General features: G+C 35.5%; 1 protein-coding gene across 4 annotated transcripts; it reads left to right on the forward strand.

The window, feature by feature from the left end:
* The first annotated feature begins 30 nt into the window (after window positions 1-30).
* LOC130827581 (chromatin modification-related protein EAF1 B-like) lies at window positions 31-24,000 on the forward strand. Of its 4 annotated transcripts, none has more exons than XM_057693337.1 (24): window positions 31-382; window positions 5,921-6,115; window positions 6,231-6,285; window positions 6,372-6,469; window positions 6,555-7,887; window positions 7,969-8,085; window positions 8,254-8,520; window positions 9,659-9,850; window positions 10,906-10,986; window positions 11,312-11,384; window positions 11,462-11,934; window positions 12,037-12,087; window positions 15,047-15,101; window positions 15,194-15,372; window positions 15,767-15,820; window positions 15,900-15,980; window positions 16,140-16,277; window positions 16,442-16,558; window positions 17,063-17,163; window positions 17,538-17,756; window positions 17,835-18,198; window positions 19,612-21,345; window positions 21,435-21,616; window positions 22,411-24,000. In XM_057693337.1, the coding sequence occupies exons 2-22, from the start codon at window positions 5,979-5,981 to the stop codon at window positions 21,259-21,261; spliced, it is 5,835 nt and encodes a 1,944-aa protein (XP_057549320.1). In that variant the 5' UTR covers window positions 31-382; window positions 5,921-5,978; the 3' UTR covers window positions 21,262-21,345; window positions 21,435-21,616; window positions 22,411-24,000. The 4 variants fall into 4 exon arrangements, with proteins under 4 accessions (XP_057549320.1, XP_057549319.1, XP_057549318.1 ...); XM_057693336.1 differs by lacking the exon at window positions 21,435-21,616 and adding an exon at window positions 5,245-5,386 and having other exon boundaries at window positions 22,411-23,999; XM_057693335.1 differs by lacking the exon at window positions 21,435-21,616 and having other exon boundaries at window positions 22,411-23,999.
* Window positions 24,001-24,464: the final 464 nt, after the last annotated feature.

A 24,464-nucleotide genomic window follows, 5' to 3' on the forward strand; every position in this document is an offset into this window, starting at 1 on the left:
AAAGAATTATCGAGGAAAAAAAAAAGAAATTATTATTTTCGAAATTGAGAACCAACAACGTCGAGGTCGAAAAACCATTATTTTCTGGGAAGGGTGACAAAACAAAATCAAAGACAGCAAATTACTTCGATTATCAGGACGTGTTTGCATGTATCAACAATTTTCCAGTGCAATTCAAGAACTAATAATTCTTCAATTCATCTTAATTAGGGTACCCAATTCTTGTTTTGGGGAGGATTTCATTTTTAATTTCATTTTGCAAGCCCTAAAAAACCCTAGTTTGTCAAATTAGGGCAAACGGATTTTATACTTTGCCTTTTTCTTAAAGCAAGCTTACTCTATCTAAGGTTTCGCGTTTCTTTGGCTCTTCTATTTTGATCAGGTGATTCTTTTTACTCTTAATTTCTACCTAGTCATTTTTCTTTTGTTCGCAAACCCTAAAATGTCATTAATTTTGGAAATTAGGATTAGGGGATAATTGATTGTATTAAATTAGACTTGATGTTAGCCCTTCTTGATCAATTGATGCGCCAATAGGTGTCGAAATATGGTTCTGCTTGCATTGTGCTGCTCAATTTATGTTGGGATGATGATGAGGTGCTTCATATAGTTAGTGCTTATTAATTTTTGGGTTTTTATCAGTAGCATTGAATGTAAAACTGTAATTTGAGCATATTAGAGATGTAAATTGAAGCTCATTATTGCAGCAGTCTTAGTTTGGTCTTTTAGGTGCAATTTACATGTGTGTAATGTGTTCTTCTGGTTTACTGTTTATTGATGATAGTACATTTGAGATTGCTGTGTAATATGGTGTGATAGGAATTATGATATGTTTTCTAGTTCTCGTGCTTATTGATTTTGAACTTGGGTTGCTGCTAGTATACACAAAATAGCTTGTCTTCCACCGTAGTAGTAGTAGTAGTAGTACACTTTTTTAAGTCTGTAGTTGTGTATTTTGCAGTGGTGGTATTCTGTTTGTATAGTATTTTGACTAATTACCTAATTCACTATGTTGATTTTTATTTGTCTGAAATTAGCTCAAAATGGTATAAATTTTGCCTTTTGATATTCGCATTTAACATTTTGAAGGGTTTAGTGAATAAGGCGACACTGATTTTGACTCGACCATTTTGACCTATAGAATCTCGGCATACGATGCATACCTTCTTTCCTATCTTGAAAATGAAAATTGTATTGCTTTAGTTTACACTCTAATCCTTTTCCGCCAATGTTTTCCAGCTTATGAATAATGTTAAATAATATATCCAATTTATAGAAAAAAGTGCAATGTTGTCACGATTGTGACAACGGTCAGAATGTCACAAACGCGGCATCTAGCGGTGTTACGACTCATTTTGCGGACATCACAATGTGAATTGTTATATATTTTAACAAAGTAATTCAAGTTTTCTTGAATATATATCTGAATTGAAGTTTATAATAGACCTTTGAGAAACTAATAAACTTAAGGAAAAGATAATATGACTAATATGTTAAAATAATGTCGTTACTCTGTGATTCAAGTTACATAACGCGATTTTGTTGCTTGGTAAGCTCAAAATTTGTTATAAACGATCGTTTTGTAACCAAATGACCTCTTTTTATTCCTCCATGTTTATGAAGGATGAGTTTTATGTTGTCTATTAAATTTTTATTCTTTTATTAATTAAGTATCGATAAATATTCTACTGTTAATTAAATATTGATATCTGCCTAAATTCCTTTTTTTTAATTATATTGATACCTGCTAATCAAGATCCTCCTTTTTATGCTTGATATTGGATTTGTGTACCACAAATTTTTTGTTATGGTCCCTCACTAAAATATATACATTCTTTAAGACAATTTGTACAACTTTTGCCATAACATGTATATCTTAGTCCAATTTTCACTTTTCACCACTTTGATCCTGACCTTATATATGTTTATTATTTATTTGTTTGTTTGTCTATTTATTTATATATATGGTCAAGTTCAAATCAGAATAATCTTGTATAAGAACATAAGTGCGGCTTATCTTTTCTAGTCTATTGAAAAGTATTTTTAAATTTTATAAGTAAACCTTTTGAATATGAGTTCATTTGTAGGCCTCTTTCCTAAGATCAATTCATAATTTAACCTTTTTTAAGCGAATGTATACCTTTTAAATTTGTAAGTTTAAAAAGGTATAATTATGTACTAAAATGAAATACTACCTCCTATCCCTACTAATTGTCCCATTTCAAATTTGACACCATTCATCAACCAATATTAATTTATATGTTATTCTTAACTAATAAGTAAAAGCGTAGTAATGTGAGGTCTGTTTTTTATATAAATTTTTAGTTATGTACAATCAAATATATTAAAGATTGCATTAGTACTATTCCAAATGGGACAAATAGTTAGGATATAAAGTACTTTTTATTTGAAAAGGCATCATGTGAAGTCTCCTTGTGTGTATGTATATATATATATATATATATATATACATACATATATATATACATACATATATATATATATATATATATATATATATATATATATATATATATATATATGTATATATAGGATTTGGATCATGTGAAAATCAAGTAAAGTGGTGAAAACTAAAGATAGGTGTACATAAAAGCTTAAATGGTGTATATAATTTGGATGACAATTTTGTAAATAACTGCACATAAGGTGTACATAAATACTTATGTAAATAATACGTATTGTAGCAAAAGGTGTACATACTATTTTATAGGCTGTACATATTTTTGTGAATGAAAAAGTTTTTATTATTTACAGAATTGCCATCTAAATATGTACACCTTTTAAGCACGTATGTACACCTTTTAGAAAATGTCCAATTATTTACAAAATTACTACCGTAATATGTACACCATTTAAGCTTTTATGCACACCTGTTTTCAGTTTTGATTTTAGTTATCACCACTTTAATTAGTGTTCACATGATCCAAATCCTATATATATATATATATATATATATATATATATATATATATATATATATATTAAAAAAGACCCCTAGTGAGGGAAAAATGGTCTCCCATTGGGTAAGGGGTTGGTTGGCTATTAATGACTGCTTTTTCCCATGGGAGAGACCTTCTTGCAATTTGACTTTGGTATGGTGGTGTTTAGAAGGCCTATGTTTTTGTTTCTTGTTTTCATGGTTGCTATGGGTGGTTCGTGTGGTGGTGGTAGGAGTGTCTTGGGTGTGGCTGTGCGTTTTGGATGGTGGTCTACCCTGTTTGTCTCCCTTGGTAAGTAAGAAAGTTGTGTTGTTTATGTATCCTTTTTCGTCTCCTCCTATGCCCCCCCACTTTTGTTCGTGATGCCAAAATGGACGTTGAAGTGTCCTCATAGAGGTGGAGGCGTGGAATAACATGAGGCGGTTACGTAACATAACTACCACTTTGTAACGAATTTTGAGCTTACTGAACAACAAAACTTCTTTATGTAATACCATGGAGTAAGTGCCATTAGAAGTTGGTATTCCAACATATTAGCCATTATTAATTTTTCAAGTGTTTTAGGTTCCAAAACGTCTAATATAAGCTTTAATTTAAATATATTATTAGAAAACTTGAACTGCTACGATGAAATGAGCATTTGCACGTTAACAATTCACATCGCGAAGTCTGCAGAACACGTCGTAACATTGCAACGTACCGCGTTTGCGATATTGTAGTTTATTATAATCGCGACGAACTCTATGCCTTTTTCTATGGTGGGAGTTCCATGGTTTTTGTTGGACTATGGTGACCTTGACTTCCCTTTGCTCCTGATATGTATGCTATGTATGGTGTTCGTGGTTGTCTCCGTGTTGTATGTGGGCATAAGAGCGGACATCTTCTCTTTTTCCCGTGTTTGGTCTTTGGTGGTTTTGGTGCTGCAGATACATTTGGGGTTGGTCTGATGTCCTTGGATGCCGTTGCACTCTAATTAGGGGTTTTCCATTAGGGTTAGGGTTGGCCTAGGGTAGGTTAGTCTTATAAATTTTGGCCAAGCTTATGAGAACTTTATTGTTTTGTTTATATCTGATAGTTTACTTTGGCTTAGTGCTCCATTAAAGTCTATTAGAGAAATTTATATTTTAATTATCTAGCTCTCCTTATTGGATGTATGCTTGTCCATAACATGTTAGGGCCTTGGTCTTCAAGGCTTTTAATGGGCTTTCTCTTAGCCCTTTTCCCCTGAGGTTTCTCATGTACAGTACGGGTAGCTAAAACATTGGAAAACAAAACTCATGGTTTTGTGTGTTTATGGGGCAAAGAAACAAGATGATCTTTAGTGATGGGCAGATTTCCCCTATAAGGCTGCTAATGAGATTTTTTTTTCAGCTTTGCTTGTAGAGCTAATAGCATTTTATGTAGTTTTTTCTTGTTTAGGTAGTTGCACATGATATTTGTGTTGTAAGCCCTTCCTAGAAGGGGGACAAGACTACGGTGAAGCTTTTCTTTATGGTGGTTTTAGCTGTGCCTTTTTTTCCAAAACATATTTATTTATTACTATATATTTTCACATGTACATTGTACATATATTCCTATTACAACATGTATTTTAAACACTTTTTTTGATAATACACGTAAGTATGCACTTGATCATTCTTGGCTTCGTCTAGTGACAAGAGCTGCACCTTTCAACCTAAAGGTTTAGGGTTCAATTCTATCTAGGGGAGGGAAGGGTATGAGGAATTTCTTCTTTTTGGTTAGTCCTTGTACTAGGACTAACTGAAAGAGCTTCAGCTTAGCAAGAAAGTGTTAGGATTTATTTGTGGGTTAACCTTGGAATAACATGCAACTGTTTGTTCTTCACTGAAAGCCTGGCAGTTTTAAGGCAAGGAAATCTTTAATTGCCCGATCTTGTGATTATTGGCTAGTGAATAGTTGGATTGTCATTTGAATTAGTTTGTTTATTGCTGCTAATTAGTCATTCGTAAGCACCTGAGACGAGGGGAGAGGTGGGGGATATAAACAATATTGTATGCGTAGTCTAGAGGTTGAAGATGGAGATGAGTGCTTCTTTTTTTTTTTTTTGGGGGGGGGGGGGGGGGTGGTGAGGGCGATTGTCATTAGTTTGATGTTCAGATATTTATGTTTATTTTGTAGAAGAAGTTGGATACATTTTTCTAATGTGTATCATTGACTTGCACCAAAAGCAGCCAATGGATTTCAATTTTACTATTTATCCAATGCTTTAAATCTTCCCATCTCTTTCATGTTTGTGACCTTCCCTATTTGATCTCATTGGTAGGTGCACATGTGTGTTGGGCGGTGTGTTTTGGGCCAGGGGGTAGGGTGGACATGTGTGTCAATCACAAATTTAAAGTTTTTTGTACTTTACATGTGAGCTTAAGCTGGAGCATGACCTGTTAACTGCTGAGCCAATGCTCAAGGTTAGTTTTAAAATTAAGTGTACGTCTTACTGGTATTTGTTTTAGCACTTCATCTTCAAATTTAAGTAATTGTTATGTCTGGGGTGGTTTTGGGAAAAAGGTTATTCATTTGGTATACTCATTTCTGGAAGTCTCTTAAATTCTACAATAGCTTATGTTCTACCATTGTTGTGAGTTGTTGTGCTGTTTTTTTTTTCTTTCCCTTTATCATAGTTTACTGCCTTACTCTCTGCTTTCTGTTCTGATTCTTATTTATTGTATGCAATGACAATGATACAGTGATTTCTGCTGTGGGATTTGTGTATGTAGATTTATGACTCCGCTTGTGATCCAACTATTTCTGATTAAACATTAGTCTAATTATTTTTTTTCCTGTAACTTTTGTAATGATCTCTCACTATGATTTGTTTTGGCTCATGTAGCCAAACCAATGACTGTGGCAATTAAGTCATTGTTATTGCTGTTATTGTTGCCTTTATCATCTTTATGTTGTTGCCTTTATCATCAATATGACTATTATTTTCTTTATTTCAGAGAGTTGATTGGTTACCAAACTAATGGAAGGGCACCAACTATAGCTTCCTCGAGAGGAATGCATGGATTTAGATCTACCTTCCTCGTAAATGCTGAGGTTGATTCCATGGGAGGAGTTGTTGATGGTGGAGTTGGTATTGGAAGAAAACCCTCTCCACGCCTAGCAGCGATTGAGAAAGCACAGGCTGAGCTGCGGTATTATAGATCTGTTATCTGTATTTTGGGGTTTCCTTTAAATTTTTTCCCTCTTTGGGATTGTTTTATTTACAATGGTTCTTTGTACTTTTTTTTTGTTTTCCATTTATGGCAGGCTAGAATATGATGTTCGAGAAGAGAGGAGGAGAGAGCTTGAGTTCCTTGAGAAAGTAAGATTGTTAACAATCCTTTTCATTGCATCAATCAACATACATGTTCTTGTTCCAATCCATATTGCTAATGTTGTGTTTTGCAGGGTGGAAACCCTCTGGACTTTAAATTCGGTCATGCAGCATCTGTGAGTGGCCAGTCTACCTCACACACATATCAACACCCAGATCAGATTTTTACTAGGTAGTGTCTAAACTCAATTTCTTTTGCAGACTATGGACTAGATGGACTACTAAACTATTACTGTATTGATTTTATTATGATGCAGTGAAGTAAGAGGTAGTTTTGCATTGACTGCCTCACCTTGTGGTGATTCAGTTGAAAGTAGCGGGAGGTTGGGGGTCACTACAACATGTGAGCCAAATAGTGCTGATAATTTTGATGGTGCGAACGAAATTCTTGGAAGTGAAAGAAAGTCTAAGCATCATACGAGAGGTATCATCACTCCTTATGAGCATTCTTCTCAACTTGATGGGAGCCAAAACCTTAAGGAGTCTGAGGATTTCAACCCCAAACGAAGCCAAGCGTATAGGAGAAGGAATAGGTCTAGGATAAACCGTGATGGCGGTCCTCGATCAAGTTCCAGCGACATGGCATCTCGTGGTGGACTGAGTTCTCTGCCTGCTCGACATGCTATGCTTTCCAAGCCTGTTGCATCTGAAAATCGGCTTGAAGCAGAGTCAGATGGGGCACTTGTTCTGCATTTGACTACAACACCAAGAGACAGTGAAGCCTCTGAAGGTAAGTTTTTGACTTCGAAGGAAACACATGAGGGACTGCAAAATGCAAGTGTAAAATCTGATGATGTTCCTGCTGCTACAAGCATCATGGAACCTAATTTAGTTGCAGGAAAGGAAAATGTTGTTATTGTAGATGCAGCAAGTCCTTATTTTAGTACAGAGAAAACAGATGGTACTACTAGTGCTAAACTATTGGATGAGTCTGGTAAGATCAATGGGGATGAAAATTCAACACCAAATGATGCTCTTATTGGTAAGAGTTTAATTTTAACAAAAGGTTTAGATCCTGAGTCCTCATGCACCAATACTAGCCGTAGTGTAAATGGAAATGGGAATATTCAAAGTGATTTGTACACTAATTTAAAGACTGTAGAACATAATGGGGATCCTACGGAGTACAAGCTACCCCTTCGGGATACGTCCATTTGTGTGGATGAGGAAATTCTAAATGAGAAACTTGTTACCAATCCCGTTGAAAATGCTTCTTGTGCTAAAGAGGATCAAAATTCTCTCAGCCACCAAGGCAATGGTTTTTCCAATAAAGAGAAAGAAATTGACAGAGATGGATTTTCTTCTGGAGACAAGGGTGAGTGTCCTGATGTGGGGAAGTTAGGAGCAGTTGAACATGCTAAAACAAAGTCAGATAAAGAGCATGGTATCATTGATGATTCCATTCCCACAGCAAAGAGTCCTTGTCATGAAAGAATGCATTTCGCAATGGAATCTTCTAACGAAGTTAAGAAGAATGATTTATTAGCGTCGCCATCCACTTCAAAGCTTCAAACCTCGAGTGAAAGCCAGCTGAAACAATTTGATCAGGCACATGAGGACAGAGTATTGGAAGAGGCAAAGATTATAGAGGTGTTTTTTAAAGTTCTGTGTTAGCTCTTAGCTTCGGATGTACATATTCTTGTGGGCTTAGGGTATTTTCCTTTTCCACAGGCTAAACGTAAAAGATTAGCAGAATGTGTTGGTTCGATGCCAAGGGAGACTCGACGCAAGTCTCACTGGGACTTTGTCCTTGAAGAAATGGCTTGGTTAGCAAATGACTTTACACAGGTTTGTCAAGTAAAACCCTTCTTCCATGCATTTTGTTTTAATATGTCTTTGGTTATCCCTGTGTAGATCCTAAGGTTATATGTTCATTGCGCAGCCCATCAGGAAGTTATATTAATATCTCAGTATTGTTTTCATCTCATTTTTTGTAATTCAAAAATTTTCTTCCAGGAACGTGTTTGGAAGGTGACAGCTGCTGCTCAAATTTGCCACCGTGTAGCCCTCGCTTCTCAAAAAAGGATGGAGGAGCTACGTAAGTGTTGGAAGAAGAAAAGTGTAGCCCACACCATGGCAAAGGCTGTGATTGAATTTTGGCATTCTGCAAGGCTTAGTGTGGAGAATCTTGCCTGTTCTCAGTCCGAGAAATGTAACATTGATAATTCATCAGGGGCAGATGAAACCGGACACACTAAGGGTGAGGTTGGAAATTTTGATAAGGTATTGGTTGTCAACTTATTATGTGGTTTCAACATCTGAAGTCTAAATCAACAACATTACAACGCCCCAATGCCATTAAAATGGCTTCCACCTAGGTGGGGTTAGGTCTTTAAATTATGATTAGTTTTTATTTATGTTAGTTTAGGAATTTTATCATTAATTATATTATATATTTTGAGAATCAAACTTACCACTCCCTGTGTTCCACTTATCTATATTAGGAGGTTCCTATTTCAATGCTGCTCTTTGTATATTTTCCTACTGATAACTAACTCTCTTCATGTGTAGTAAGTTAAGTAATGAACCTTTACATGATGCTTTGCTACCATTGTTGAAAATTAGAGGGTTGTTATTGTATTTCAAAAATTTCCTGAAAATATCTTTCACTTACATGTTATCAGTCATAGTTGGATGGGAAGAGTACTTGGTAGTTGATACTTGTAGGTTAATTGTACTCTCCTTCTTCCTTGAGTTGTAAGTTGTAACAGTGTTGCTGTTTTTTTTAATAGAATGCCATTGTGATGAATACAGATTGAAGGATACTGTAGCTAGTAACACATTAAATTAGAAGTGTGTTGCAAGAGTAGATAGGGATAGGAAGTGAGAAACAATTATAAATAGGGTATAACAGAAGGATGAATGCATCGGATTATATATGTGATTTCTGTTGAGATTGTTTTGACTCATATAGGGGAGAGCATACTTTTTGAAAGCTTATAAACTATAACCATATTGTCAATGGCTTCCATCCTAGTACACTATAACCATGTTTTTTATATATGTGAAATTGGATCTCAACCTGAACTGTTTTTATATTATGATATTAATCTGATGTTGTGTACTCTCTATTCCTTGCCTCTAATGTGAGATGTGGTCTTCTCCAGAGGCACTTCTGATTTTCATTTTCTTTTAGTTTTTTCTTGTGAATCAATATGATAGTATAAGATTTCTTGGTCCATTTTGTGATTGTAAATTGTAATCGTCATGCGCTGATGAAATTACGTTTATGTTTTTTTGTTATTCAATGTGATTTTAGTGGTTGAGTAGTCCTCATGGATTTTGAGATCACTAAATAGAAGATGGTGCTTTCAAGTGTCTCTTTTCTTTCTAAACTTTGCTGCATGTTATTGATGATCAGGATGAGGCTCCTAAAGAGAAGCATCTATCTACGGGACAAAAACAGGGTCTTGCTGTTTTTGGTTATGCAGTTAGGTTTTTGCAATATAATTGCTCTTTATCACATTTTGTCAAAGTGGACTGTTCAGGGATCCCAGATGTGCCTTGTGAGGTTGACTTTTCTGAAGTTTCGTGGCAGGACCAGTTTACAGAGGTATTTTTGGTTTTTTCATTGCTAAACTGATTATTGTGCTATCATTCTGATGCTTTCTAGGCACATGCTATCTATTTCGAATAATAGGGTGGGCCTTGGGGGGGCATCACAATTCATATTATTACCAAAGTGTTAGTATTGTTGCTTTTGGTAGCACTTTATGATATCCCAAAATCTCTAACTCTGCTATGTACTTTGCCTTGTCTGATCGACATGTTTCTGTTGCATTGAATGTATATCTACTTGTCTCTATTCAGATTAGTCTGTATTTGCATGGCTAATGTGTAAAATTTTGTGCTGCAAAATATAGGATTTGCTAATTGACATAGCCGAAACAAAAAAGGGAATTTTAATTACTTTTTTTCATTGAAAAAAAAGATTAATCGATCATATTCTAGTCTTTAATTCATAATTTCTAACATAAGTAAACATTATGGGGTTAATTTTGCAAGTTTACTTCCATTTTGGGACTGAGGAAGTGTCTGATATATGGAATGGCTTCAAATATCCATTTCGGATACTCCTAGTGAGTCTTTCATTTTTAGAGTCCAGGTGATAGGTGGGTGTGAGCTGTTGTGGGATATTGTACAATAATTTGTTCTTTGTCTGGTCCAACCTAATCTGGAAGCCACACGTAAGCTGTTTTGCTTTTGTAGTTTTAGTTCATTTTCTTGCCAAACCCAGATCGGTGCCTTGTTTAATTAGTTTACTATTTACTTCATCTGATGGTGTTTTACACCATCCAGAATGTGTTTGATGTTACTTATGAAGTTTCTTTGGCTATCAGTGTCATATGAATCACATGCTATATTACATGGACATGGATAGGTGTCTTAGTGTTAAACTCTTATATTATGATAATTTAAAGATTTCGCCATTCTGGTTGACCAAAAACAACTGAAGAGTACTTAAGGTGATAGAAGATTGAAGGGTCCAGGAACGTCAGTATCTTTTATTACATGGACATGTTTGCAAATAGTGAAGTTCATCTTTAATGTTGTGTTTCTTACTTTGTATAAAATGTCTTATCTTCTATTTGTTTCAATCTTCTACAGGACAATCTCTTCTACGTGGTTCCGCCTAATGCGATGGAGACCTACAGAGAATCAATTGAATCATGTTTGACAGAATTTGAGGTACACTTCTAGTCTTTGCGATGGTATACTAAAATCTTATAAATGCATACGTGAAGTTCTTTGGTTTAAGTTAACAGTTTGAAGTGCTTATCAATTAAGGAGATAGAATGGAGCTGCATTGAATTTTTACGTAATTTCTTGTTGTCCACGGTTCATTATTTTGGGCATTTCTCTCTCTTATATTGTTTGTGATATAATCATTTCACACGGTGACTACTATATAGAAATAGAAGTAAATTTAAAATGATTGAGCTTTGCAATTGATATTTCAAATTTTCTGCAATGCACGTATAATTTTATCTCTTTGTGCGTCTTTCCTTGCAAGTCATCATTCACTCCAAGGGCGAGCAATAATATACAGGAGGAAGTTGATACTTCTATGTATGAGCCTTCAGAAGGTACCACCCAGTGTTGCAAATTTTTTTGTTGCTGGTGGATAGTTGCCTATTTTTAACAATCACTTGTACTTATACAGAAATTGGGTATCAAGATGATGATTATGAGGAAGATGAAGGGAAGAATGTATATTATCTAGGAACATATGATTATGAAAGACCATCTAAAAAGAAACGAAAAAATTTGAAGTTTAGTCTCTCTAGATCATATGAAATGGAAAGTGTCTATGGACCATCACTGCCCGGAAAAAGGCCTGCTGTCAATTCTAATGCTGGTTCTATTCCCACAAAAAGGCTGCGGACCAACTCTAGGCAGCGAGTTGTTGGTCCTATTGGGGCTGGAACTTTTGATGTTGCTCCAGTGCCAAATAAGGCAGAAGCTTCTAGTGGAGATACCAACTCTTTTCAGGATGATCTGAGTACTCCTCATGGTATGTTCAATGCTGCAAGAGGCTCTGAGGTTGATTCTCCTATGGACTTTGATAAGCAATCTATATATGATTTAGAGTTTCCTACAAAGACCAAGAAGAATAAGAAGAAGATTAAGAATCAGGTAACTAGTTGATAAAAATAATGCTGATGAGCTGATCTTAAATGACTAATATGCTTTCAATTTCTGTTCTATCCAATTATTGATCTGTTCTGGGGTTTACAGAGTCCAGCATATCCTGGGTGGCCTATTGATCCTTCTATGCAGAATGAACTGGTGACTTACTATTTTTAAATTTATTTCAAATTCTGCTAAATTCAAAAGTCCTTAGATGGCTTCTACTTTTTGATATTTTGTATAAGATACTCTATTATGTACTTCCTGTAATTTTTTAATTGCTATGGTCTACTAAGTAAAAAGATGAGAGTAGTGGAAATGTGAATGCATTGATGGATGAGTGGAAAATCTGGGCATACCTTGAGGTATAGAGTTCAAAATGAAGATGTAAAAAAGGGTTTATGAACTGCAAATTATTGAGGAAAATATGAAATTGAGGATCATTTAAGATGGTTTGTCATTTGCAAAGATGAGGTATTAGAAGATAGAAAATTAGAACTCATAAGACTTAAAAGGGATATGAAGGATTTAGACTTACAGATTGAGTCATAGAAAATTGTAATGAATGGAGAAAATAAGTCCATGTGGACGACTATGGAAACTGATATATTGGTTCATGTAGTTGACTCCAATTTTTTGGGATATAAGCTCTCACTTTGTTGTTATGTTTATCTAGTAAGTAGAAACTTGCAACTCAAACGAGAAAAGAAAAGAAAACAACCAACCTAAGCCGACAATGTGAATTTCCTTACTACAAGATGTTAATCTACGTGTCCATGACACAAAGGTCTTTAAACTTATGATCTGAATTCGGAAGTTGCCAATTATAGTCTGGCCTTGAGGTGCTTGGAAAGGAATAGCAAGGAAAGGGAGTTTAGTGAGGTATGCAAATGTGTGGGCATAACTGTGGAAAATAACTAGAAAGTAGAATTTAAAATTCAGTCTTAATAACAAGATGATACAAAGGTAAACAAAAAATTTTGTCAATTCAATATGTGGGGCTTATGACATTATTCAATCAATAAAGAGAGAATGCTGCATTTTTCTTTGCCATATACATCATGCTTGAGTTATAATGTCGTGATGTTTCATGTTGTATGTTTTAGAAGTGAACTTTTAAAGGATTTTGCTCATACAACATAAATCCTTGATTAGTATGACTACAGAAGTTTTCTATTGCTTTGTTGGTTTATCTTTTTTGCTCCAATAATGCAACAATGCCAAAATCTAAACTATACAAACCCAAAAAGATGAATGTGATTACCAATTTATTATTAAGAGAATAATTTCCAATGACCATGCACACATATTTCCTCCTCCATTCATTCCTATCTATTATCTTATGCTTTAACAAATTTGAATTTTTCATGCCATTCTTCACTTGTGTTATCCAAGTTATTTCGACCTTCTTCACATTCTAATTCCCTAAGTTAAACCTTTCATTTTTCTTATTGGTGCTCTATTCAATTTTTTCCATGAGCAAAAGTTGAACGATTTTCTCATATGTTGTCTTCAATATCTACCATATTAGATCCATTTTTATGTTTTCACTGCAAATTCTATCCTTTATGGTATGCCTGTTGATCCTTCTTTACATACATATTTCAACAAACCCATCTTCTCAAACATCTCATATAGGATGTTGGTGTAATGGTTGTTTGATCAATGTTTTACTTTTAACCTTAGCACACCCTGGTTACCTGATAATTCGATTACAAATCTCCATTTAAGGCCCCTGTATTGAATTATATGCTTAACATTCCGTTTTAATTGGAAAATTGAGTAAATGTACATGAAAAACTCATTTGGAAGAAGTTCGTTCGTACCATGTGTAACTTTACAATAGAAAGCATGTTGTATAGTTTACTTCGACTTAGTTTTAAACTCCTATGATTCCCTACCTCCACATCTCTATCTTAACTTTGACTCCATCTCCCAGTAGTACAACTTCATCAATGAACGACATGTATCATGAAACTTCTTACTGTCTTGTTATTGAATTTTAGATTTTTGTCTTGTCTCATCTTGGCATCTTGTTTGTTTTCCATATTTTGAAGAGGCTAACCAAGTCAATCCATGTGCCTTAAATGTTTCTTTTGGTATCTTGTTTATTTTCCATCCATTGTAAAGAGGTTAATCATGCCAATCCCATCTACCCTATAATTCCACTTTTTCTTTATTCTCTAAGCTTCTATGCATACTTTGGTGTTCATCTCATATATCCCTTGTTCTCTTTTGCCTATTCTATTAAGACTTCTCCTATACCATGTAACATCAATTAAACAACTCACTAAAGCACTCCTATCTAATTTTGATCGCTTCTTCTTGGAAAAGTTTGTTCCGTTATTTGTAATGGACACATGCTACCCTACTAAGATCCTTTTATAACTGATTGTCTCTTTTTGGTCATCATATGAAGATCTTCCTCGCAACTTCTTGTACCTCTTTGTACACTTTTTGACGTTTCTTTAAAAATTCTTACAGTTTGCTTCCAAGGTTGAATGCAACAAGGATAGTGGTAATTGGTAGCAAAGTGCCTTCTGATTCTCATAGTGATGATTTTCCACCTCTATCAATATGTTCTTCATACATTTCAGATCAGTAAAAATAGCATGAACCCACTTAGCTATTTGAAGAAGCTTTTTAAAAGGTCCATTTGACGACTATTGGTGCACCTCAAACTTAGTACAGATGATCTAGTATCGTTCACTGTTGCCTCTCTTGTACCTATAAGCAGTGGACATTCATTTTTTTAATATCCCATAATCTGTTGGCATTTCATCATCTAACAAGTGCTACTTTGTTGGATGCTTAGAACAGTTCTTTAGTGGTGTTATTACTATATGAACTTCCAGTGTCCATGTGATCATGAAGTGTGCTTATTTCTGGACTTCTATTGTCTTTTGAAGCACCTTGTGAGGAAGCATGGTGCCATATGAAGGATTGTGTTAGTTCGTTACGTTGTTATATATTCTTTGTAGTTTACTCAAATACAGATGTGTTTTTTTTTGTAAGTTCTCTAATCTACGTGTGGTCCTGTGATTATCATTTTGCTGATTTGGATGATATGTGCTTTGTTATGGTCGTAAATTTATGACATTGTCTTTTTGTTATGCAGAAGGATCATGGACGAAAGAGATTGGGTAGCCTGCTTGAGTCCAATGGGACTAGCGGTGAGGCTTTGGTTTCTTTTTCTTCTTTCCCTATTGATTTTGTATAGTAAAAAGTAATTGTTTATACATATGCTTTTATCTTCAATATTTAGGTGTGTTTGTCAATCACTCAAAGAAGCCAAAGATATTGAAACGCTCGGAAAATCCATTTGATGCGCCCTTGAGTGGATCAGTTGCTTCACCTGTTACTTCCCAAATGAGTAACATGTCAAGGGGATTGCATAAATTTTTTTTGGGCCGTGATAGGAGTAGAAAACTTAAAGCACTCAAGGTAATTTTTTGAGATTGGAATTTTGATGTCATCTTGTTCATTGTCATCTTTTTGTTGTGTTAGTTGATTTTCTTTGAACAAGTTTAGTGTTTTACAGTATTTTTCTGGACAACCTTGGACCATCTCAGTAGGATCTAATTTGGGTTGATGTTTTTTTTCTTGTATCCTTATTATTTGTCTGACTATTCGAGTAGAATATATGTGGATGATAATTAGAATTGATTTTCTTAGTTGTAGATTAGTATTAGGTATAGTGGAGTAGAGTATAATCTTTGTTACCGAACCATCTCTCACATCGATTTGCTTTGGTTCATGTAGCCAACCCCATATGTTGGGATTTAGGTTTTTGTAATATTATTCGATTGATTACAACAAGAATTTGTGAATCTTGTAGGTGCCTTTTGTTCAGCATGGTTCAGGAAGCCCATGGTCTTCATTTGAAGATCAGGTTTATTTCTTTTTTTTTTATCTGTTGTGTTTTTGTTTATAAATTGAGTTCACTTGAGACACTTTAATCTTCTCTCCAGGCACTTATTGTTCTTGTTCATGATATGGGTCCAAATTGGGAGCTTGTATGTGATGCTATCAACAGTACTTTGCGATTCAAGGTATTTGGTTTTGCATTGCTCCTAATAACTTATTAGAATACTTTCTTTGAGATTTTCATCGATTGTACAAATTATTTGATGTTGTAACTGTTATGTGTAGTTCTAATTTTTACTTCATTTTGACAAAGAGATTTTGGTTCTTTGATTTTAAATGTTCAGTGTATTTTCCGCAAACCTCAAGAATGCAAGGAGCGGCACAATATCTTGATGGATCGGACTCCAGCCGATGGCGCTGATAGTGCTGATGATTCAGGATCTTCTCAATCTTATCCTTCTACATTACCTGGGATACCAAAGGCAATCACTTAGCTATTTGTAGTTGATTTTTCATTAAGTTTCGTAGTTTTTGCCTTCTTTACTAATTGAAACCTGTATTGTATTGTGTGCAATGGTGTGTTTTGTCGTTGTTACCTAGAGGTGGGAAAGCGTGCTTTTAGTGAATTTGTTCTCCTTGATTGCAGGGTAGTGCAAGGCAATTGTTTCAGCAACTTCAGAGACCCATGGAGGAGGATACTATAAAGTCTCATTTTGAGAAGATCATTCTTATTGGGAAGCAATTGCATTACCGGAAGAAACAGGTATCTCATTTACATTTCTGTATTGTTCTATATTCACAACAATGGCAGTCTATCACACATTATTATTATTATTATTATTATTATTATTATTATTATTATTATTGTTATTGTTATTGTTATCGTTATTGTTATTATCATATTTTTTATCCTTATCGTACAATTATTAATTTAAATGAGTTCATTAATATCCATGCTAGATGATTCTTCAAATTTTGAAGGCAATTAATACACTAATACATACAACGTTAACAATAACATTTTTCTATTTTTCTCAAGTCTTTTAGAAAAGAAATTATCATCATCGTGTATCACACGGGTACCAACCTAGATGTTTCAAAAAACATTAAAATTCTCTAGATGATTCGTTCCTAATGCCAATATCACCCTCTTTCCCTTTGAGAGTGACTCTTCAATTCGTGACATTGTACTATATTTCTTTTTGTCTCCCACCTTCATCATGACCTCTTTATGAGTTTCTAAACTTGTGCTTTCTTGTTTTTGAAGAATGATAATCAGGACATGAAGCAAGTAACACCTGTTCATGGTTCACATGTTGGTGCACTCTCCCAAGTCATTCCAAACAATTTGAATGGGGCGATTCTCACGTGAGTTCTTTTACTTCTTTTAGCACTTTAAAGCGTTCCTTAATCTTAGTCATAGTGCAAAAACAAGGCCCTATCGTATCGTATCGGCTGTGTTGTAAAGGTTTGTAACTTTACCAAACAACCCTCATTGTAAAAATGTAAAAAGCCGCTTTTTAAGCCGTTCCAAGAGATATTTCATGGTTTAGGCTGATATTTGGAGGTACGACAATCGCATCAACCCGGTTACCGCATTACCGTGTCCGTTACCGTAACTGTGACCGTTGCTGCATTTTTGCACTATGGTTTGAGTTGATTTCGCATCCCAAACTTCGAGCCATTCCAGTTGTGTTTTTGCCTTATAAATCTAAGGCCTCCTTTCTTTCCCCATTTTACAGGCCACTGGATTTGTGTGATATTGCTGCATCCGACCAAGATGCTATGCCTCTTGGGTTTCAAAGCCCACATACTGGAGGGTTGTCCTTGCCAAATCAGGGTGCTAGTCCATCAATGCACCCTTCAGGGCTCAGTTCCTCAATCCAAGGTCATCCGGGTTCTCCAAGCTTGAGTATTGGTAACAATTTGGCATCCCAGTCATCGCAGTTCACTAATTCTCGGTAATTTACACTTTGATGTCAGATTCTGATTTTTCTGTTTTAGTTTTGCATATCTTGTTGAACTTTTTGCTTGGTCAGGGATGCTAGATACCCAGTGATGCCAACTGAGGAGCAGCAAAGACTTCAGCAGTACAATCACATGCTACCCGGAAGAAATGCTCAGGCGCCAAATTTATCTTCTGGGTCTATTTCTGGAACTGATCGGGGTGTGCGCAAACTTCCCGGTGGAAACAGTGCTGGCATGGTTGCTGGTATGAGCCGAAGTATGCCAATGTCAAGACCAGGACTTCAAGGAGTTTCATCCTCATCTATGCTGAATTCAGGAAGTATGCTTTCCTCTAGTATGGGTGGGATGCCTAGCAATATGAACATGCACTCTGGAACAGCTTCTGGACAAGGAAATTTAATGTTTGCACCTCGTGCTGCATTGCATATGGTGAGGGTGAGTATGTTTCGATTTTCTTTCCTCTATTCTTTTCTTCTGCTTTACGGGCTATAATTTCTCATTTAGGTTTTCTCTGCCTTAATATACTTCCTCTGGTTTTTTAACACCACAATATTTTCTCTCTGCATGCTTTCGACACCAATATTTTGCTCATTACTATCTATCATCACATCTGGATAATAATTATAGAAAGCCGATAATTTTCTTTAGTGTGATTGTGATAATATGCATAGTTCAAAGATGCATAGTGTCGATGTGTATAATACAAACCAGCGGAAGATGGAAGTATTTTTTTTTTGATTGCTGATAATTCATTAAGACAAATTATTTAATTTATCCTTTATTAATTCGGTTATATATGGTGAAATAAATATTTTCTAGATGTATCAGTGAAAAATAAGCAGTATACAGACCTGTTTTATTAGAATTCAGTTTTTGGATTTTAGAAAATAAAATGAATAGAGAAGAAAAATCCATGTGAACGACTATTGAAAATGATATATTGGTTCATATGGTTGACCCAATCTTTTAGGATTAAGACTCTGGTATTGCTATTTTCGTAAGTCTTAATGGCCTTAGTTAAATAGGTCAAAATTTTATCTTCTAATGTCGAATTGTTGTTTTGGTATTTTGGAAAATGTACAAAGAATAAAGAATTAAACATAAAAAACATTAATTCCCAAAACCTAGTCGCAACCACCCCTACATGCACCCCTTCCACCACCAACATCCCCTCTTTTGAAAATTTCCCCCCTCCTCAAAAACGCCTCATCCAAAGCATATTCACCCCTCATCCCTGTAATTGCTCTCATTCCTGTATTGACCTCATCCATCATTTAAAATTGTGTTGAATCTACTTTTTCACATACCAAATTCCAACTTATTTTCAAACATAGTCTATGCCTGCTAAATCTGTATTTTTAATTTAAACAGTGTGACTAAAAAGTATAACGAAACACATTAATTTGTAAATATAATATTCTGGGAAAAATTGGAGATTACCAGTCTATTGTAGTTTCGGATTTAGGATTTAGGAGACATGATGACAATTTTTAGGATTTAGGAAGCAGTTTGACCTCCCTAAGTTGCAGAAAAGGATTCCATGTAAAAAAGGACAAAATGAAATGTCTATTGTAGTTTCGGTCCGCAATAACTTTAGTGTGGATAAGGGTCCATTCTGTTCTTTATCAGCATATTCAAAGCGTTTATTACTTAGCATTTTGAACGTTTTGTATCCTCTTCCATTGTGGCATCTTGGATTTATGCTGAACTTTATCTTCAGAGGGAGCTAATTTACTTCTTTAGGAATAGGATGGATTTTCAACATTGTATTACAATATTTGCAATATTATCGATGTTCCTGTTCAACTTATCTCAGAGCATCTTTGTGATATTTCTTTCTGCATACAGCCTGGGCAGATTTCAGAACAACAAAGGCAGATGTTGCCAGAATCTACTAGTCCCGGAGTCCCAAACTTTGGTGCATTGAATTCTGGTTTCTCTAATCAGACATCTTCACCACCCCTTCAATCCTATTCTGGGAACCATCACCATCAGCATCCTATGCCACAGCAACATACTCATGTACTTGGTGCTCCATATCATATGCATCTTCCTGGATCAAATCATTCTGTTACTCCAGAGCAACAAGCCCTTATCCGCATGGCTAGGGAAAAACAGATTCAGCAAAGATTATTACAGAGACAGCAACAACAACAAATTCAGGCATCTAGTGCATTAATGACGCATGCTCAAACTCCGGGTCAGCTGCCCGTATCATCTTCTGTGCAGGCTTCCCAACTTCAGTCACCATCTTCTTCTCAGGCTGTATCATTGCCCCTTCTGACTCCTTCATCGCCCATTGCTCATGTATCTTCACAGTCATTGCAGCAGCAAAAACATCAGATACCACCACAAGGACTTGGGCGGAATGCTCAAAGTGTTGGGCGTGGAATGGTGAATCAGGCTGGAAAGCAACGCCTAAGGCAAGGACAACAGCTTCAGCAACAGTATCAGCATTCTGGCAGGCAACATCCTCAACAACGCCAACAATCACAGCCTGCACAGCAGGCTAAGCTTGTGAAAGGAATGGGTAAGAGTAACATGCTGATGCATCTGAATCTTCCTATTGATCTATCTAATGTAAACGACCTTTCTGCTAACTCTGGAAACCAAGTTGCTGAGAAAGGGGAGCAGGGCTTATATTCAGGGTCTGGTTTAAATACCATGCCACCATCAAAACCTCTGGCTTCACCCCAGAATTCGGGTCATTTGCAACATCAAAAACCATTTTCAAATACAGTCCCTGCAACACTTAAACAGGTTCAACAGATTCCTTCTCACTTGGATGGTAGCTACCAAGGCGAGGTTCCAGTGGTTCCTGCTAGTCCGACGTCAGCAGGCACGTCCCAAGGCCCTCCGTCGACGGCAGGGCGTTTGCTTAACCATCAGCATTTGCATGGACAACTGCAGGCTACTATTAGGCAGCCTAATCAATCTTCACCTGCTCGTCAGAGCACAACTCAACAAAATTGGCAAGTGGATTCTGATTCCTTGGCCAGGACACAACCTGATACTGCCCCATTGGACCAGAAGTTTGTGAATAATACTAATTTAAATGCAGGGGTTCCACCATCATGTGTTGAAAATACAAGTGGTTTACCTGATTCTTCTTCTGCCAGCACCGTAAATCGTAAACAAGCTCAGGAATCTTTAGTTGATTCTGCTATGACTAGTACACCCACATCATTAGATCCTATTAGCAGTCCAGCCCTTACAAGTAAATCATGTAATGACACAATTCCATCAGTTAGCGATGATCTGGTGCAGAGACAGTTATCAGGTAGTGTGGCAGCTCAAGGACTTGAGATGCAAGTTCAGCAGCAGCAATCACATGTACCTCATTCATCATCACTTCATCCCGTATTACCACAAAAGAAGTCACAGAACCAGCAGCCACAACTTCAAAAATCAAGAGGGTCACAACCCCCACCTCAGTCGCACATTCACGCTGGGCAAAATAGCATGCTAACAAGAACCTCAACTTCCAAATTGGAATGACTGTCACCATTGATTGAGAGGAGGGCTTGGCACTGCGTTTCTTCCAAAGTTAAGTTGGCATGCCCTTGTAGCAGCAATGTACAGGTATGGCCTACTGTTGATTAACTTTTGACCTTGTGATGCATCCAATATATGTTTTGAAATTTATGTGTCCATTAATGTTGATGGATCAGTTTGGGTGTGCTGCTTTTGTCTCTCTCTCTCTCTCTCTCTCTCTCTTCTCGCAAGTGCTCGGTTTCTGAGAAGGTGGTACTGCCTCTGAATTAGCCTCTTGCTTGTTTTGCGAGATGTTAATGTGTAAGAAGTTATTTTTATTGGGGTACAGAATACAAGTCTGGTGGACGAAACACTTGAGGTAAATTTGTGTGAAATTATACTCAGTTTTCACAGAATATAGCAAGTTGCTACCTTTTTCCACCTACCTAGAAGATTAAAACTTTTGGACTTTTCACCATTAACTAAATAGTTTTGGACACTTGATTTCTTTTTCTTTGCGATTACCAAAATTGCGCCTTCCTAATTGATTTATGTAACCTCTTAATACTCTGTTAATGAAGACTCGGTGTGGCCCAATCATAGGTCACCCCTTCAATTCCTGAGCTTAGGCAGTCCTAAATCCCAACAGAATGAATTTATTCTATTTTAAATTGTACACGATGAGGATAATTTTGTAGAAGAGCAAAGAAAGATAATTAGGTCCTGTTTTTTTTGTTCTTCAAGTTTGGTGCTTGAGCTGAATATGTTGTGTGTTGTTTGTGTTCATTCCTGTTCAACAACATTCCATTACTCCAATGCCATTAATTTACTCCCATCTAGAGGGGTTGTATGTACGTAGCCTTTTCCTTGTAATAATAAGGAGGCTGCTTTCATTAACCCTTGATTGTTTCCATTTGTGCCCATGGATATCATCCCCTTAGACAGCGTGCTTGTGTATTTATGTCCATTAAATATGAAAAAAACCTTGGATCTTGTTTTCTTGTGCAACTTATATCTTTTCACTGGTCACTATGGCTGTGATTAACTCTTTGTTTAAATTTGGGATTCGAGATGCTTGTTGCTTCAGTTACAACTAATGTCGGCTCGAAGGGTTTGAGAAATACAATGATGTTATTAATCGAGGAGCTAACTAGGTCACAACACTGTTTGCAGATGAAGCTGTCAATTTTGCAAGGGCACTACAAGCTAAGGTAAATTGGGATGGTGATCATAACTTTCAGGTTACTGACTTAACGAGTTTAGGCAGACTTTGTAGGGTTTATAATGTAAATTACCACTGCTTAGAGATCTGTGAAGATAGAGTTATTTAGAGGTATGTGTACCGTATGCCATTTCTCTATCTTGTTAACCGCCTTTTTTCCCCTTTTCCTTAACTCCTACCCGTATTTAGATTTCCCTTTCGTCAATGTGAGGCCTTATTCCTTTTCACCCCCATAGTTAGTGCATGTATTATTTGATTGAAGGGGGAAAGCTTCATTGTTACAGGCAAATGCCGACAGAAATTTTGTGAATATAGCTTCATAGTGTATAATGATCATTCCCCTTGTTTTTTTTGCTGCTAGTGTAACTTTTGTCACAGTAGAAAAACCTTGTTCAGTGAGCTGATTTTTTACCAGAGCTCTACAAATGTTCATGTTAAAATTTTAGCTTTCCTGTTGGCTGTTGTAACTTAAATAACCTTTGGACTCACATCAGCAATTTATTCAATTTTATTACCTATAAAAAGAGATGAATACGTGATAGTGAAAAGGGAAGCTTCGAGAAGAGAGCAATTTATATTTTTTTGCAGGCATGCGGTCTGTTATCAGCTTATCGCGTGAAAGATGGAATGTGTATGGCGTTGGTGAAGCTGAGGCTAAAGTGTATGACTCATTCACATGTAGCTATTCTTCGATGTAAATAGCACTAAAGGGAACCTTGAGTGAAGCTTTTACGAGAACTGTTGAGACTTCACAAGAAGATGGCTAATTGAAAATATCGAATGGAAGCATATTTTGACATGAGCAGCAATGGGAAGAGTGTAAGTAGAGGTGTATATTTGTGTGTAACAGGCAGGTTTTGAATATGATATCTCGGGGGTTAATTTCAGTTCTTATGTGTATGTATATATAACGACAGTCTAATTTGATTTTTATATGCGGGTTACTTTAGGTTTAGTCAAGTTACTTTTAATTGGTTTGAACTTTGAACCAGTAGGGAGGTTTTTTTGGTCAAGCAGGGCAATTTTGTGTTAAAATAATGGTTTGCAGGAGAAGCTGCTTTGTGACATTGTTGAATTATATGAGATCTTATCATCTTTGTGGCTTGTGGGTTTAATCACTCTCCGTCTCCTAAAAGATCGTTACACTTTTCGTTTTAGTCCGTTCCTTTTACTTTGCTATAATTTTCTTTAATTGTTTAATTTTATTCTTATTTATACATTTTAATTTTCTTTTAATATCATTCATTCAGTTTTACCATTTCGTAATCTTCGTAAAATTCTATTGGTGAACGGAGGGAGTACTTATAATCTAATATAGTAGGGTCCATTAGAAATTGTTGGATTTATGTTATTGAATTTTTATGCTTTTCCAGTTGTGTTTTTCATTTATTGCTTCTTGAAAATTCAGCAGAATGTGAACTTTTATTCTAAGACTTGTTACACGCTAAATAGTACTAAGATTAAGTCTAATATGGATTTAATATAATAAATTATTTTGTGTACCATTTTTGAATTAAATTTTTATCGGGACTATATTTTTTGTCATTTTCTAATTCATAATCTCCTTTAAATTTGGTGAATATTATTTTAGCGAGTATCATGTTTATACAAATCCAACTTTAATACTAAAATGTTGCTTATTTAAGGGTGTTTAAGTGGAGAAAATAATTTCTCAAAATTGTTTTCACTATTTTCTGGCTGTTGAGTATTTTTTTTAAATTTAAAATTTGGATGGAGAAAATTTTTTTATAATTTTGCAAATATTGTCTTTTAGATATGGAAAAGAAATCAGATTTTCTTCACTCTATCCTAACAAAAAATTTAAATAACAGAAAAATAAATATACTTATAAATTCTTATTTAAAAATTGTTTTCATGAAAAATGAGTTATGAAGTAAAATGTTTTCTAGCAAATGAAATACGCTTTCTTATTCATTATTATTATTATATTTGATTTTAATATTGTTTATTGGTCATTTTTAATTTATATTTTATTTTTAATATA

Source organism: Amaranthus tricolor, chromosome 11, assembly GCF_026212465.1.
Source record: "Amaranthus tricolor cultivar Red isolate AtriRed21 chromosome 11, ASM2621246v1, whole genome shotgun sequence".
Taxonomy (NCBI): Eukaryota; Viridiplantae; Streptophyta; class Magnoliopsida; order Caryophyllales; family Amaranthaceae; genus Amaranthus; species Amaranthus tricolor.